At 32.8% G+C, this 15,545-nt stretch overlaps 1 protein-coding gene across 1 annotated transcript; it reads right to left on the reverse strand.

Moving 5' to 3' along the window:
* Nucleotides 1-838: 838 nt before the first annotated feature.
* Nucleotides 839-15,304, reverse strand: LOC130444715 (52 kDa repressor of the inhibitor of the protein kinase-like). Its single transcript, XM_056779991.1, has 3 exons — nt 15,235-15,304; nt 1,793-2,091; nt 839-1,726 (listed from the first exon to the last, which is right to left on the reverse strand). The coding sequence occupies exons 1-3, from the start codon at nt 15,302-15,304 to the stop codon at nt 839-841; spliced, it is 1,257 nt and encodes a 418-aa protein (XP_056635969.1).
* Nucleotides 15,305-15,545: the final 241 nt, after the last annotated feature.

Genomic DNA, 15,545 nt, shown 5'->3' on the forward strand with positions numbered 1-15,545 from the left:
TAGTATGAACTTTTAGTAACAATATTTCTTATCAACAAGGAAATGGTATTAATGTAAGTTCATAGTCAGATATAATAATAATTCGCAATGAAAAACATTAAGAAAATGATGATAATCATTATTATACCTTAGAAATTGAGTTCAGCGACAGTCTAATTTCAGTTCAGTTTATATAAACTGCAAAGGCGTACCCAGGATTCCAGCTAGGAGGGGGGGGGGCAGCTCGTACCTGTTTCGAAAATATGGTCGGTCGGTTAAATTATGATACAAAATAAAATTTATATATTATATATATAAATTTTTCTATGACGGTCTTTTCAATAAAATCACTATTTTCCTTCAAATAATTGCGATGTACGCTCATCAGATATAAGCCCGTTAGCTTTTCTTCTCCCATGGTGCTTCTAAGCCACGTTTTAACTCTTCGCAGCATACTGAAGGACCGTTCTACGGTCACCGTGGTGCATGGGATAGTACTTAAAATAATCAATGCCTTTCTGACAGCATGGTAAAAAATGTTGGCTCCGTTGAACAGATCAACTACTTCTATGTCCCTCAATTGATCATCTGATAAAGCCTTCTCCACCCATAAATTATGCCAAAGATTCAGTTCTCCGGTGATATCCAGGTTATAAAATTCTTGGAATAATTCTGTGTTCTTGTGTAAGTCTGTAATGCTGGTTTTGGTGATATACAAGGGATGTAGCTTACTTAAAGCAAACGCCGGAGTATTTTCTTGGGAGAATCGAATAATCAACGATTGAATGAGTGAATCAGTGTATAGTATTATCAGGGAACGCCGCAAATATCGTTATCATTTTCTGATGGCGGATTACTGCTATGTGTTTGCTTGTGAGCAAGACGTGGAACCGAAATTTCTATGTGCCCCCAACGAGATCATGTCGATCGATTTAGCTTGCAGTGCGTTAACTACTGGTTCTAAAACTGCTAAATATTTAGCTATTGTTTGTAGAGCAACAATAAACACTGGTTTTGTAACGGCTGAATGCAACTGATATGCAGATTTTCTGGTGGCATAATTTCCCTCTACGGATAACTTTTCTAGAGATTTCACAAGCTCTGGAAAAGTTTCTGATTGATTTATATTTTCGGACCATCTCGTCTTACACAATCGTGATAGGTTTGGAGCGTAGTTTCGATGTGTACTCGATACTCTGAAAAACGTTATAACATCCTTTACAATGGCGACAGTATTGCTAATTTCTGGCACTGCGTTCGCATCACTCACAACAAGGTTGAGTTTGTGACTTGAGCAATTAAAATATAAAGCACGAGGATATTTTTTTCTCAAAATGGCTTGTATGCCACCCTCTTTCCCTGCAATTGTAGAACAGCCATCGAATCCAAACCCTACGCAATCTTCGGTTGGGAAGTTAGAACTAATCAAGAAATTGTCAATTGCTTCGGCAATTGCTGAAGCATTTTGTACTTTTACTTCAACGAACCCTGCAAATTGTTCTCTGATTTTTCTTTTGCTTTCGTCGTAGAACCGCACGCCTATTAACAGCTGTTCTTTCCCAGCTACATCTGCTGTTTCATGAACTAAGACTGCGTAAGCCACAGTCTTCTGAACCTCACTTATTATATTCTCCTCAATAACTTCGCCACATAAATTTATCAATTCGTTTCGTATTTTTGGCGATGTATAAACTACATTGCGCTGGCACTTTTCCAAGCGACTCTTTAACTTGTCGCTTGGAATATACTAACCATGGGGCATATTTATCCAACCAAGCATGATTAAATTTTCTTTTCAAATGGCTTGCATCACTTTCAAAATCGTAATTTTTGGCGGGATCCAAGGATTTTGTAACAACTCCCTCTTATTTTCCGTCGATAGCTGGGTAGCCAACCCAACATAACGATCCAGATCATTTTCATGATCTATAATATCAGGATGGACTTTGACGTCATAAGTTTGTTGGGATGTCGATGGAGAAGAATAGTCCGCAACAGATATATTTACAGGTTCTGCTGGAGGATGTGACGCTTGTCCAATATTAGCCTGCGATGTTCTTGGCTCTCCATATCTATCCTTGTCATTGTCTTTCCTTTCCAGAATAGTCCATGCTAGAATGTTCTTCGTGGTATTGCTTTTCAATACAAGATGTCGTTATTGACCGTATAAATTTGTTTTTTTCTGTAGAATATTTAATTATAGATTAAAAAATATTAAATCAAAATATCTGACTGAAAAGATATATTGTTTCCAACACTTCATTTTGCGCAGATTTAAAAAATTCTACAATTTTATTATGATACTGCAAATAATGTATACTTAATTCTTTAGGAATAATAATTCTTTAGATTTCCCGTCTTTCTTTGTTGAAGGTAATATGTTTTATCCAAGTATTTGGTTTATTCCTACTGTACAAGATGAGATAGAATTTATAACATCAATTATTCATGCTTCATATGTTATATCTAGTATGTCTTATTATTTCATTTGTTAAGTTTTAACCCGTTTGAACCCGTTCCGGTTGCTATAGTAGACTTTAGCAACATACGGATTCCTATATAGAGACAGTGTTCTGAATACTTTTCTAAATGCTGCCATATTGATTTTTGTAACAGTTTCCTTGTTTGCAAGATTTAGAATGGTCAACAATGGCTCAAAATCGTAGCAGTTTTATATTTTCTCATAAATATCTATGTTTCGATTGATTAAGAATTGAATGTAAAATTGGTCAAGATGTGACAACCGGATACCTTTTTAGTAACCAGAAGTGTCTTAAAACAATATGGCAGCGGTAAAAATTTCAAAATAATACCTTTTAGCAAATTTCGTTTTCATATTCTCAAGTGAATATCGAAAAATAATAGTGTCCGTTGTTTGTTTCCACTATATACGAGCGCATATTTATATTTTGTCTATGGATGCATGAAAGTCAAAACTTGCATGTACCGGTTGATTTGTCTATTATTCTTCAACTGTTAATTATTTCTTCTGATTATGATTGTAGTTTAGTATCAGTTAACCCCGTGAGTCGCAGGAACATGCTGTGATTTTTTGTACCAAGATAACTTTTGTGGAACTACAGGTTGAAATACAGCGCAATAATCGCAAGTCTTCATAGTCTAAGAATATGCATCCGCCAGGAGCTTTTGCAGTAGAAAAAGTTCAGAGTGGCCTCGCAAAATCACAACCATTGAAGATAAATGTATTGTATCAAATCAGTCAATCAGAAGGACATAAAAATTGGATACATGAAGAGTGGAAGAGACTTTTATGAAGTGATGAGTTGAAGTTTAAGGTCCTTGGGTGTAGAAGAAGAATATTTGGAAGCAGTTCAAAGGAAAAACGCATTTTAGATCTGTGTGTAATCCTGACTGTAACACACGGCGGACTGTACAGCATGACATCGATCCCAAGCATTCCAAGTTGTGAAAAGAGTATTTAAAATAATAGGAGATGAAGAATATACTGAAAGTAATGATTTGACCGTCACAGTCACCCAACCTCAACCCGATTGAGTTGTTTTGGGACAAATTGTGACCTACTTCTTCTTCACACTTCTTTAATATCCTGAAAAACTGATGGAACCAAAAAGACGACGATTATTTGTCGAAATTTTAACAGAAATTGCCAAAATTGTGCACGGAAACAACAATAGTGCATATTTCCATCTGAGTAGAGTGGAAATGTAAGTAACTAGCCTCACTTCTAACAGTATATACCCGTAGAAAAAAATATCAAAAGTACGTCTTCAACTCCACGAACCTTTACAATTATACAATATTTACAATTACATGAAAAAATTTGGGAATGAATCAGCATCGACGCAATCTTTCAATACACCTCGTAAATTTCAATTAATTTGCATAATTCTGTAATAATTATTTGAACAAAGCATTCACCTTTTGTACATAACACCTGTTCTCATATTCTGAAATAAGATTCAAAAGTTTGTTTTTGTCCTACTTGAACATACTTTTCAATAACCATTCTTCGGTAATAAGGCTAATATGATTTTTATATATTAAAATTAGTATTGATGCAACAAAAAAAAAATAAATGATAATTTTGTTGAGTTTGAACAAATTCTTGTGAATATTATTATTATTTATAGAAAATGAAAGTGGAGATGGGTCAAGGTAAGTAGGAGATAACCTTGTAAAATCTCTAGTGTCAATTCTACAACATTCTTAGATACAATGTAAGCACGATGTCTTCTTTGAAGCATTGGCGGACTATAAGTATTTCAAAATATCTGCAGTATTGTACAAGGTTGCAAAATGACCAGCTCAGAAACGAATTAAGACCTTTTTATAGAAGTTATTGTCATAAAAGGGATCAAGAGAAATTGTGAGAATTAATTTTGTGTTTATAAAATATTCTCTAGTTGGTGATTAGTATTATAGGAATCACAAAAATAAGTTTTTCTCATAGTTTGTCCAATTAAGGTAAACTGATAATGAATACGAATATTTCTTACGTCATATAAAATAATTTTGGTTCAAACTTTTCTCTTTAGCTCTTCAGGTTAAATTCTATTGATAATCATTATCGTCGTATAGCTCCCATTGAAACAAAGACACCGTAGGTGTTCCAGTCGCTGAAGTACAAATATTTCTTATGTCCTATGAAGTGATTTTGGTTCACACTTTTCTCTTTAGTTCGTCATGTTAAATTCTATTAATCATCATTATCGTCGTATAACTCCCATTGGAACAAAGAGTACCTGTAGGTGTTTCAGTCGCTGTGGTAAAACAATGAGGTCTTTGTCCAAATGCATCGTTTTGTAGGTTCTTTCCAATTTTGTTGGCTGAAGCTCTCCATTAATATCTGTTTTCAGCTATATCTGTAGTTTCATTTCGGTTTAATTCCATCTGTTGCAGCTGTTTCTCGATATTTAAGGTAAACTGATAATGATTACAAATATTTCTTATGTCCTATGAAGTGATTTTGGTTCACACTTTTCTCTTTAGTTCGTCATGTTAAATTCTATTAATCATCATTATCGTCGTATAACTCCCATTGGAACAAAGAGTACCTGTAGGTGTTTCAGTCGCTGTGGTAAAACAATGAGGTCTTTGTCCAAATGCATCGTTTTGTAGGTTCTTTCCAATTTTGTTGGCTGAAGCTCTCCATTAATATCTGTTTTCAGCTATATCTGTAGTTTCATTTCGGTTTAATTCCATCTGTTGCAGCTGTTTCTCGATATTTAAGGTAAACTGATAATGATTACAAATATTTCTTATGTCCTATGAAGTGATTTTGGTTCACACTTTTCTCTTTAGTTCGTCATGTTAAATTCTATTAATCATCATTATCGTCGTATAACTCCCATTGGAACAAAGAGTACCTGTAGGTGTTTCAGTCGCTGTGGTAAAACAATGAGGTCTTTGTCCAAATGCATCGTTTTGTAGGTTCTTTCCAATTTTGTTGGCTGAAGCTCTCCATTAATATCTGTTTTCAGCTATATCTGTAGTTTCATTTCGGTTTAATTCCATCTGTTGCAGCTGTTTCTCGATATTTAAGGTAAACTGATAATGATTACAAATATTTCTTATGTCCTATGAAGTGATTTTGGTTCACACTTTTCTCTTTAGTTCGTCATGTTAAATTCTATTAATCATCATTATCGTCGTATAACTCCCATTGGAACAAAGAGTACCTGTAGGTGTTTCAGTCGCTGTGGTAAAACAATGAGGTCTTTGTCCAAATGCATCGTTTTGTAGGTTCTTTCCAATTTTGTTGGCTGAAGCTCTCCATTAATATCTGTTTTCAGCTATATCTGTAGTTTCATTTCGGTTTAATTCCATCTGTTGCAGCTGTTTCTCGATATTTAAGGTAAACTGATAATGATTACAAATATTTCTTATGTCCTATGAAGTGATTTTGGTTCACACTTTTCTCTTTAGTTCGTCATGTTAAATTCTATTAATCATCATTATCGTCGTATAACTCCCATTGGAACAAAGAGTACCTGTAGGTGTTTCAGTCGCTGTGGTAAAACAATGAGGTCTTTGTCCAAATGCATCGTTTTGTAGGTTCTTTCCAATTTTGTTGGCTGAAGCTCTCCATTAATATCTGTTTTCAGCTATATCTGTAGTTTCATTTCGGTTTAATTCCATCTGTTGCTGTTCTTTCTCTGATTTTCGTGACCTTTTGACCTTTATACCTTTTTTCACCGGTACCAATTCGATGTCATTTTTCACTTCTTCACTACAATACCGTAATAAAGGTGTGCACAAAAATTCGGCTCATTAGGAATTTTTCCCCAGATAAAATGACTGGACTATCATATTTCTGTTAAAAATGACAACCACTGTCGTATATAAATACACGCAAATAGTGTGGCCGCCCTCATTGTCTTCCAAAGCTTCACTATCGGATCAAAACTGATTCTGGAAATAGTATAAGGCAACTAATAAACTAGGAAGCGAAAATGCCACTGCTTTGGATTACTAGCAAAATCGCGAACGAGCTTGCCGTATTTAGAGCCACTGAGGGCACAAGACTGCGAAGAGACAAACTCTTCAGACTGGGTGGTGAAAATACTTTAGTGTTTCAAAGAAAAAAGCTCTGGTAACCTGATCCCAGCGTACGTAGAGGTCGGATATCACAAATGCAATGTCGATAGGACCGCTGATCGTTACAGCACCATTATTAAATGTAAAAATACAGCTCACTAGGAAATTTTTCGCAGATTGAGTTTTAAAATGCATGAAATTACTGGACTATGTAACACTTAAAGTTTCCATTTCTAAAAATTTGACAAAATGTCATTCTCCGAAGGAGAAAACAAAAACTTCCATGGTTAAAACAGCGAGATTTTATTATTCAAAGAACATCAATCCGCTGTACTTTTTTTATAATAGTTTTTTTATAATATTTTGTTTTTGTTAGATTTCTTGACAGCGATCTAAAATCTTTTCATATGAAGACATCAATAAGTGATGTTATTCAATTCTTGTTATAGAAAATCCTCCGGAAAATAGTTGAAAGACTTCATTATCTACAATTCCAAATGATAACCATCAATTAGACGCTACTAATGTAAGATGAAATTTCGGCCGATAGACGAGGTGTCTTTAATATATTAAAACATAATCACTACTTTCACCTCTATTGTTTGGAATTTAATTGTCGATGTCTAGCTGTATTTTATCATCTTGTTCAATGTCAAGTAGCATGAAATCTTACATCAATATTAAAATAACGTCGGAATCGCATTAATAGAATTCATAATCGACAAGTTTTTATCAACAATTCAAATAACAGTAAAGATAAAAATAGATAGTGAGATAATCATTAGGCTTTGTTGCTTAACGCATCCTTTAAAAAGAAAGTGAAGAAAAAACCTCTATACATGGTTTATCACGATAAACTGAGGCAATATGTGTATAAGGAAAACCTTCTTCTGGTTTCTCTTATAACCAGATGTATATTTTAGACAGCAGCTGCGTTGAGATAAAAATGGAAAAACCATTTTCTCTTATAACCAGGTGGATATTTTAAAAAGCAGTTTCGGTAAGATAAAAATGTAATTGCCATTTGGTTGAAGCGAGTGAAAAAATTTTGGATCTAGTGCAGATTTCTAAGCAGCCCGTATAATTTTTCTGAAAAATTTTGACAAATAATTGAGGAAAATCAAATTTTATTCGCGCTAATTATCATGATAATTTAACCTTGTTTCCAAGAAATAAATTTTTGATTACACAGAAGTCAAACTTTTCAAAGAAACCAAAAATTTCTAAACAACTATTGGTAAGATATACTTAAAAATGAAGCTCTCATATATATTTCAAGATCGTTAGAGAATATTTTCATGTGAAACTAAACATTATGTTTAAACCTCACTTTGATCAGAATATACAGGGTCCTTCACGAGTTGAATCGATATGTATATGGGAAAGTACTGCGACTGGTGTTCTGAAAATTTGCTTGCATGGGTTTTCCGAAATGCTCGTTTCAGCTAAAATAATTTCAGTTTTCTGAAACTTCAGATTATACCGGAAGTGGACTCAATCTTCGTTATTTTGAACGGAATGCTATAATTTTTATAAAACTTTTGGAATCTTCGAGAAATTCCAATATAATATTATATGAGGCATCGTATGCCTAAAGTCCACCATTTTTTAATTATTCCCCAATTTCGAAATTTTTTGACACATGCAGACATCCACTAAAAAAATGATATTTCTAAGTTTAAGTGAGTCAGGTCTAATATTCTTTCCTATATACATATTCAGCTCTTCGGGAAGGCCATTGTACATAAAAATTCTGTAAGGAACCTCGCCGTTGAAGACAAAGTGATTACGATTGTATGTCTCTCAAAGGAAATTACATCGACGAATAAAATCGATTTTTGGCAAAATTGTGTTTTTCTTAGTCACATGACTAACTAACAGTCACTCTAATAGGGACAATCTAAATCGACTTTGAAGGATTGTATAGCTGTCTTCTTTTTAGTTTAGTTAATTGTGATAAAATATTTTTCTCCTTTTGTAGCCAGAAAAATGGTTGTTTTCTTTTTCTGATACGTCAAAATACGGTTCAAAAAAATTGTAACAATGTAAAAAAAGAGAACTCGTACACCAAATAGTTGTTAAACTAAATATTGATTCAAAAAATTTATTTTCCCAAAAGGAATATTTTATTACACATAGAAAAAGAAAATGAAATATATATTTTATTTCATCGTTTATATTTAATATTTTTGTATCAATTTAAATACTCAACAGACTCTTATGTAAGATATATGCGTGGAAAACGATTAAGAAATGTAATCCATAATTTAGAACATGACCAAAATTACAAAATAGAAACTTAAAAAGTATGTTAAAGAATTAAATGTGTTTGTTCCAAACTATAAAATCCTCATTTTTTATACGAACCAAGTAGATTTAAATAATATTTGTAAGGATTAAAAAATTCAAGATGTTATTTTTCCATTCACAATTCTACTAACATAGATTGATTGTTCTTCATTACAATAACTATATTTTAAATGAAAAAAATATTCTTGTCTATAAACTTTTACAGGGTATGATAGGAACGACATCTATTATTTATCGAGTAAGGCAGCTTTCCTATTCGTATTCTGTAGTATATTTAGAGAGCTATCTACTCAGTCATTCGTTCAGATTGTGTAAACATATTATAGATTTCTTTAAAACATATGAAAACTTCCTCAACGGTACAGGATAGATAACTAGATGGCTCTAGCATATACAACTTAGTCCACAATTATTTATATTATTTTTTAGGAATGACTCTACGTCATTTTAACTTCAGTATATTGAGAACTTTATTATCGCAAATATTTATCAAATGTTTTTGATTAATAAATTCCTACATAAGGAGCTATTATATCACATTACAATACATTGATTTCTTGTCACAATTAACCTCATAGCGCAGCGCTGTCCAACTTATCCTAGGCCCGAGGAGCGTATTTTCTCCACCAAACACTTTGAAGGCCAAAAAATTGATAAATGATAAGTCAGTTTATGTAAATTAAATAAAAATTTATTTATACTAAAAAGAAAACTTGGGAACTTATATATCTTAAATCGGAGTAAGGACGCTCGCAAAAAGAATATTTCTCTTTATCTAAGAATTTCAATATTTCTATTCCAGCTGTTCCACAAGATGTAAAAAATGGGCCAGCCTGCAGGTCGCATAATTTTATTTGATATTTGATATCAACGGAATTTATATCAATATTAATTAGATCACAAAACAAATCAATAGACGGTTCAAGATAATCAAATTGAGAAAATATTTCATTCAAATCTGTAATTAGAATATCCAATTTTAGTGGAAATATTTTAAAATTTGTTTCTATTTTACATTCTTTCATTTCTTCATAGATTTGCAAGATTCAAAATGAAATAAATTATTCTGCTCCAAATTATACCATAACAATTTTGATTTTATTCTAAACCCAGTAACAGATTTATAAAGGTAACACACATTTTGATCTTATCCTTGCAGGATTTATTGAAAATATTTAAATAATTAGTAACATCCGTTAGGAGAGCAAGTGAATAAATAAATTTTTTTCAATTATGTTATTTATTTTTCTTCTATTAGTAGCACTCATATTAAATATTTATTTAAAATTAAATAAGTATCAGAAATCATTATAATAGAAAAGAACAAAATCCATAACTCCACATTGAATGTCCGCGCCTAGCTCCTCTCCGACTCAACCGATTTAAGTGTTCAAAAACTCAAAAGAAAGAAGGTGTTTCAGCAAGTGTTCTTAAACCAAAACGAAGTCTCTATCTTGAATAGAACCTGAGATATTAAGGATAGAACGTGTGTACGTGAAAAACTCCCATAAGTAATGTACAGGGGGAAATCGCATTTGAGTATAACTTGAGAATGGTGAAAATTAGATGAAATCCGATGGTTGATGGCTGATCTGTGCATCAATACCTTTCATTGAAAAAAAAATTAAGCAAATCGGTTGGGTAGAACGCCTGAACGGACTCGGAATGGAAATCATCAATTTTTTTAATATATAAGATGATAAATAAATATGAAATTAAGTTAAAAATATTAGTCGCAGTCACCTCTCAATAAAGGCTCGAGTCGCAAGTGTGCATCTCCTTGCACTTGTGCTTAGTTAGACAAGCATACGTAGCGCGGCGTCATAATATGACGTTTTGTTTTGATCGTAAGCTAGAATTTACGCTCTACTACTGTCCTAATGCGGCACCGTAATTTGGCCCTTAGTAACAATAATTTATTTATAGTAAAATGTACCCACGGGCCATAAAAATAATTTGGCGAGCCGTATACGGCCCGCAGGCCGTTAATTGTACAGCCCAGTCATAGCGTAATATGCATGTATTGTGCAGACTCGATAATCCGAACTAATAAAAATCAAGGCGATTCGGATTAACAAATAATTCGGATTACCGAAGCAGTTGTTTTTTTATGAAAATCTTTATTATGAAACGCAAAAAAAGTAATTATTAATAAATAATTCTGAAAAATATATGTATAAAAAAGTAAGAATATAATATGTATTAATTTCTAAAGTAATTTGTGATTTTCGCTTGCTTTATACACCTTTGAGCAGTGTATTTTAGGGCCTCTAATATTAATGTTTCAACCATGATGTTCTTCGTCTTCCAGGACTCCGTTTTCCCTCTATTTTTCCCTGGATGCTAAGATTCAATATACTATACGTATCAGAATTGCGTATTACATGTGCGGAGTAAGATAATTTTCTGATCTAAACAGATCTTACAATCTCTCTCTCCTTTCTCATTTGCACACCCACTCTATCCTGCCAGCTGATTCGGAGCATACGCCTCTATGTCCACATTTCAACAGCTTCGACCTTTTTAAGAGTTACTTCCGTCAATGTCCATCCTTCCACACCATACAAAAGAATAGAAAACATCTTAATACCCTGACGCGAAGCTGTAAACTTAGATCGTGACTACACAGCATGTTTTTCAGTCTAATAAATGCTGCTCTAGCTTTCTCAATGCTCCATTTTATTTCTGTTGAGTGATCCCATTTGTCATTAACAGTTATTCCCAAATAGTTAATCTTTTCCATTCGTTTTAATGGTTCATTGTTAACAAAAAGGTCACCATCATTTACCGTATTTTTGCTGATGATCATATACTTAGTCTTTTTGGTATTTATTCCATACTCCTGACATTTCTCATCCATTTGATCTAATAACGTTTGTAAACCTTCCATTGGGTAAGCTACGGAAGTTGTTTACGATCACCCCATTGATTTTTATACCTAGTATTATATTTTATAAGAAAATATTTATCAGATGTTGATTAAGTGGCCATAGAGTGTTTATATCAATGATTATTCCTGGCAATCTAATATAACATTGATTTAAATTTGCAAAATGTGTCAAAAGTCTTCACGCAAAATTGATGATGTGTTTAGACTGCTCAAAAGAATAAAATTTATTTTTGTACAAAGAAAAGCACTAAAATTATTTTAAAATTAATCCTACCTGTCGATTTTAGACTTTTTCTGTTTTATGCCACAGATTATTACTTTCTCCCTTGTTTTTCAATAATTCTAATTTTTTGTTTTATGGACAATGTCTTGTGTTTTCTTTTAAGGGGCATTTTTATTTAAGCAAATATTAGAATAAAAACCCACTTATATCACCTAAAATGGCATTACAAACATCCCAGCAAGGTATGTAAATATCACTGCTCAAAAGCGTACAAAAGCAGTGAAAATGCTGCACACCTATTTTATTGCGAGTCCCAGATATAAACAAAAGGGTAATTGGGGGCATCCCTGAACATGGAATCATAAATTCTATAGAAAATGTATTTAAAATGCTTGTTCGGACTACTGAAGAATTCGGATTATCGAATGTTCGGATTATTGGTTTGAGTTTAACCAATTTAATCTTAATTATGGAACTGACAAAATTGTGTCACTTCATCTACATCTGCGTATCAAAGAGATTCCCTTTTATCAATCTCTGTGGGGAAGTTGAGTGTTCCTTTAAGGTTATGTTCGAGATAAAATTGCTTGTAAGAGGAGTATTAATTACCATCGGAGATAATATGCTTGACAGACATAATTTTAGCAGACGGGATTGTCTGAAAACATAAAATAATTCTAAGTTTTGTGTTGTTAATACGAAACTAAGAGAAAATAAGAAACGCAACAAAGAAAAGAAAATAAACTCTCCTAAGGTATCAAAATAGATGGAGTAGCGATACCAGACGACTATGGACCCACAGGATGAACAGGAGCATAAAGAAGAAAAGAAACATGACGTAAACTATTACCTGATGATAGAGAGAATCTAACTCAGTTGCAAAACTCGCAGAAGGTTTTAAAGTCATTCTTTCAAACCCGTTATTAGTAGGTATTACCGCACAATACTCAATAAGCATGGAGTACGAATATAATGTTTAATGAGGCAAAAAACAAATGAGAAAATTCAAATGGAATAGTATAATATTAATGAATGGAACTTCTCAACATAAGAAATGATAGCGGCGATTTGTAGCAAAAAACCGTTATGATCTTAAATAATATTATACTCCATTCGGAAAGAGTATAGAATAATAAACTTTTGTGAATTGTCAAAATAAATAATCCCCACAAGAAATATAATATTGGTGACGTGGCAAGAAATGGCCAAATTACTCTTATTCGTCTTTAGTATATTTGTATTTTTATCTTTCATACTTCATTAAAAAGCAATAATAATATTTTATTAATTACGAAAAACCCATTGCAACGGCTATGATGGTAGGGGTCTTCTTACTTTTGGGGAGATTCAGAGGTTGGTGTAAAAGTATTAAAATAGAGAGAGAAATAAAGATATCCTTCAATTTTGGAAAGAAAAGGATGGCCATTCGAATTATCTGTAACCGCTTACATTTTAGTACGGAAAATATATTTCTGTCCACTTTCTTATTTATCACTGGCATAATTAAATATTCCAAATTTTATACGTAAATTACCGTACTAAAAATTTCAGGGTTTTGCATTTATGATAAGCATTTATTACTCTACGCTCTTTCCAAATAAGTAAGAGTATAATAAGATTTTGATTATGAAAATATGAAACAAATGAAAGAGTCAATTATAGTTTAGTCAATTATAGAAACTTGAAGAGCGAATCCCAGCCCCTGGCCAGACGCTGAAAATTAAACACGATTCGCGGTATATCTTTTACCTGGTAATCAAAAATAAATTTGGAAGTCAACGTGGAGAAACTGACAATGACTAATATAGTGAGTAACCAGTTGGATTGCCGAGTCATTAGGAATATAGTGGAGATGATATTCCAGGATACCGGAGTGCACATATTAATTTCCGGCTATCCACCCCATTATCAGTACTTGAAGAAAACGGTGCCCTGTTATTTCTATATGACCGAAATATGCAGCAACAGGTCCAGTTGCAGATTTAAATATCCTCTCGGCTATCTATGAGTTCCAGGAGGAACTTCCATCTAAGAAAGAGGTAATGTTACGAAAAGTTCGCAGAATGGTTCCCTAGGCCGGCCCTGTCCAGCTACAATGGAATTTTGAAAATTCTGTGAATTCACGTAGTGCTTTTCGCGTGGCGTCTTTCACTTTTTTTATAAATGGCGAAACTTGATGTTTATTTGTATTTTTTAATAGCAGGCGGTTTATTTACAGTATTTCTTCCAAATAATTTCTAGGTCTAAGTCTATTTATTTAGTTTTTTTGTTTCATTTTGTTCTAGAACTTTGTAGAATTTTATTTAGGTATATAAATTATTCAGAATATTCAGAACGAATTAGCAAAGTAGTCAAAGAGTTTAAATAAATTACTTAAGTAATAGTGACAAGTGATTTATTATAGGTTTAGTGTAGTTATAGTGTGTAAATAAGTTGAGAACATAAGAGACTGTGTTTATTAATTCACCTCACGAACAGAAAGATGTAAATAAATACGAAAAACGTTACTTCAATTATTTTCATACAATTATTTTAAGAGGATCAATTTCTTCCCAACTTCTCAATATTGTCAAGGATTCTCACTTGGAATTACAATGTAATTTTTAATGCTTTCACATTTGTTGTTTATTTATTGTTTTCGTTATTGATGATTGATTGATAAGACCTTCTGATGAAGTGTGAATGCAATAATGTATAATGTATTAGTATGTTTAAAAATAATGAAAAAAATGGATATCTAAACAAAAACTAACTATTAACGAATGCGAGTATTAATTTGATTAAAAAGTTGAGCCTTCTAAATAATTCCCAAATACGTCTAATGGAGCCACTCGGTATCATGTTCTTAAAAAAATAATAGTGGTTATAAAGGTCATAAATTATTTCTACTTAAGGTCAATATTTATTTTTCAATATTCTTAGAGTTCCTTTCTCGCTTTTAGATAAATCAATGAAATAACTGTTAAATTAATAAACAATATTATAATGTTGTGTAAATTTTTTTTTAGAAATTAGTCCCGATATTTATTAATCGCAATACAATATTCTGAACACGAACACACCAAATGACAAGCACTTATTTATAAATTTGATTATACAAGGACGTTAATTTGTTAATAGTTGTGGGCGGCCGGGAGCCGTTGAACACATATGCCTTCATATAGGCCCGTCGTACCTTACTTGACGTTACCAAAGGCCGATGACTCTTTAGAAGCCGACTAGGTGCTTGGCTTGAACCCTTTGATATCATTAGACACATTGTGAGGTTTGTCCAGGTATTTAAACCGCGCTCTTACGAGTACAGGGTACTCACATATAACGTGGTCTGCGGTTTCGTCCTTCTCCATACACCAACGGCACTCCGGATCGTCCGCGATTCCCATGGTGTGGAGTTATTACAGTGGAACCTCTCTAACTCGAGCCTCCTTAACTCGAAAACATCTCCGACTCTGCTATAACTCTAAAAAAATCAATGTAAAATCACAACCTCTGTAACTCGAAGTCTGATCGATCGACAAAGTCCTTTATTTTTCGATATTTAGCCCTAATAGCCTCTATAACTCGAAGCGACGATCACAATCCTCTGCAACTTGATATGCGAAAATGTAAAGGCATATAAATATA

The sequence above is a fragment of the Diorhabda sublineata genome, chromosome 5, assembly GCF_026230105.1.
Source record: "Diorhabda sublineata isolate icDioSubl1.1 chromosome 5, icDioSubl1.1, whole genome shotgun sequence".
NCBI lineage: Eukaryota > Metazoa > Arthropoda > Insecta > Coleoptera > Chrysomelidae > Diorhabda > Diorhabda sublineata.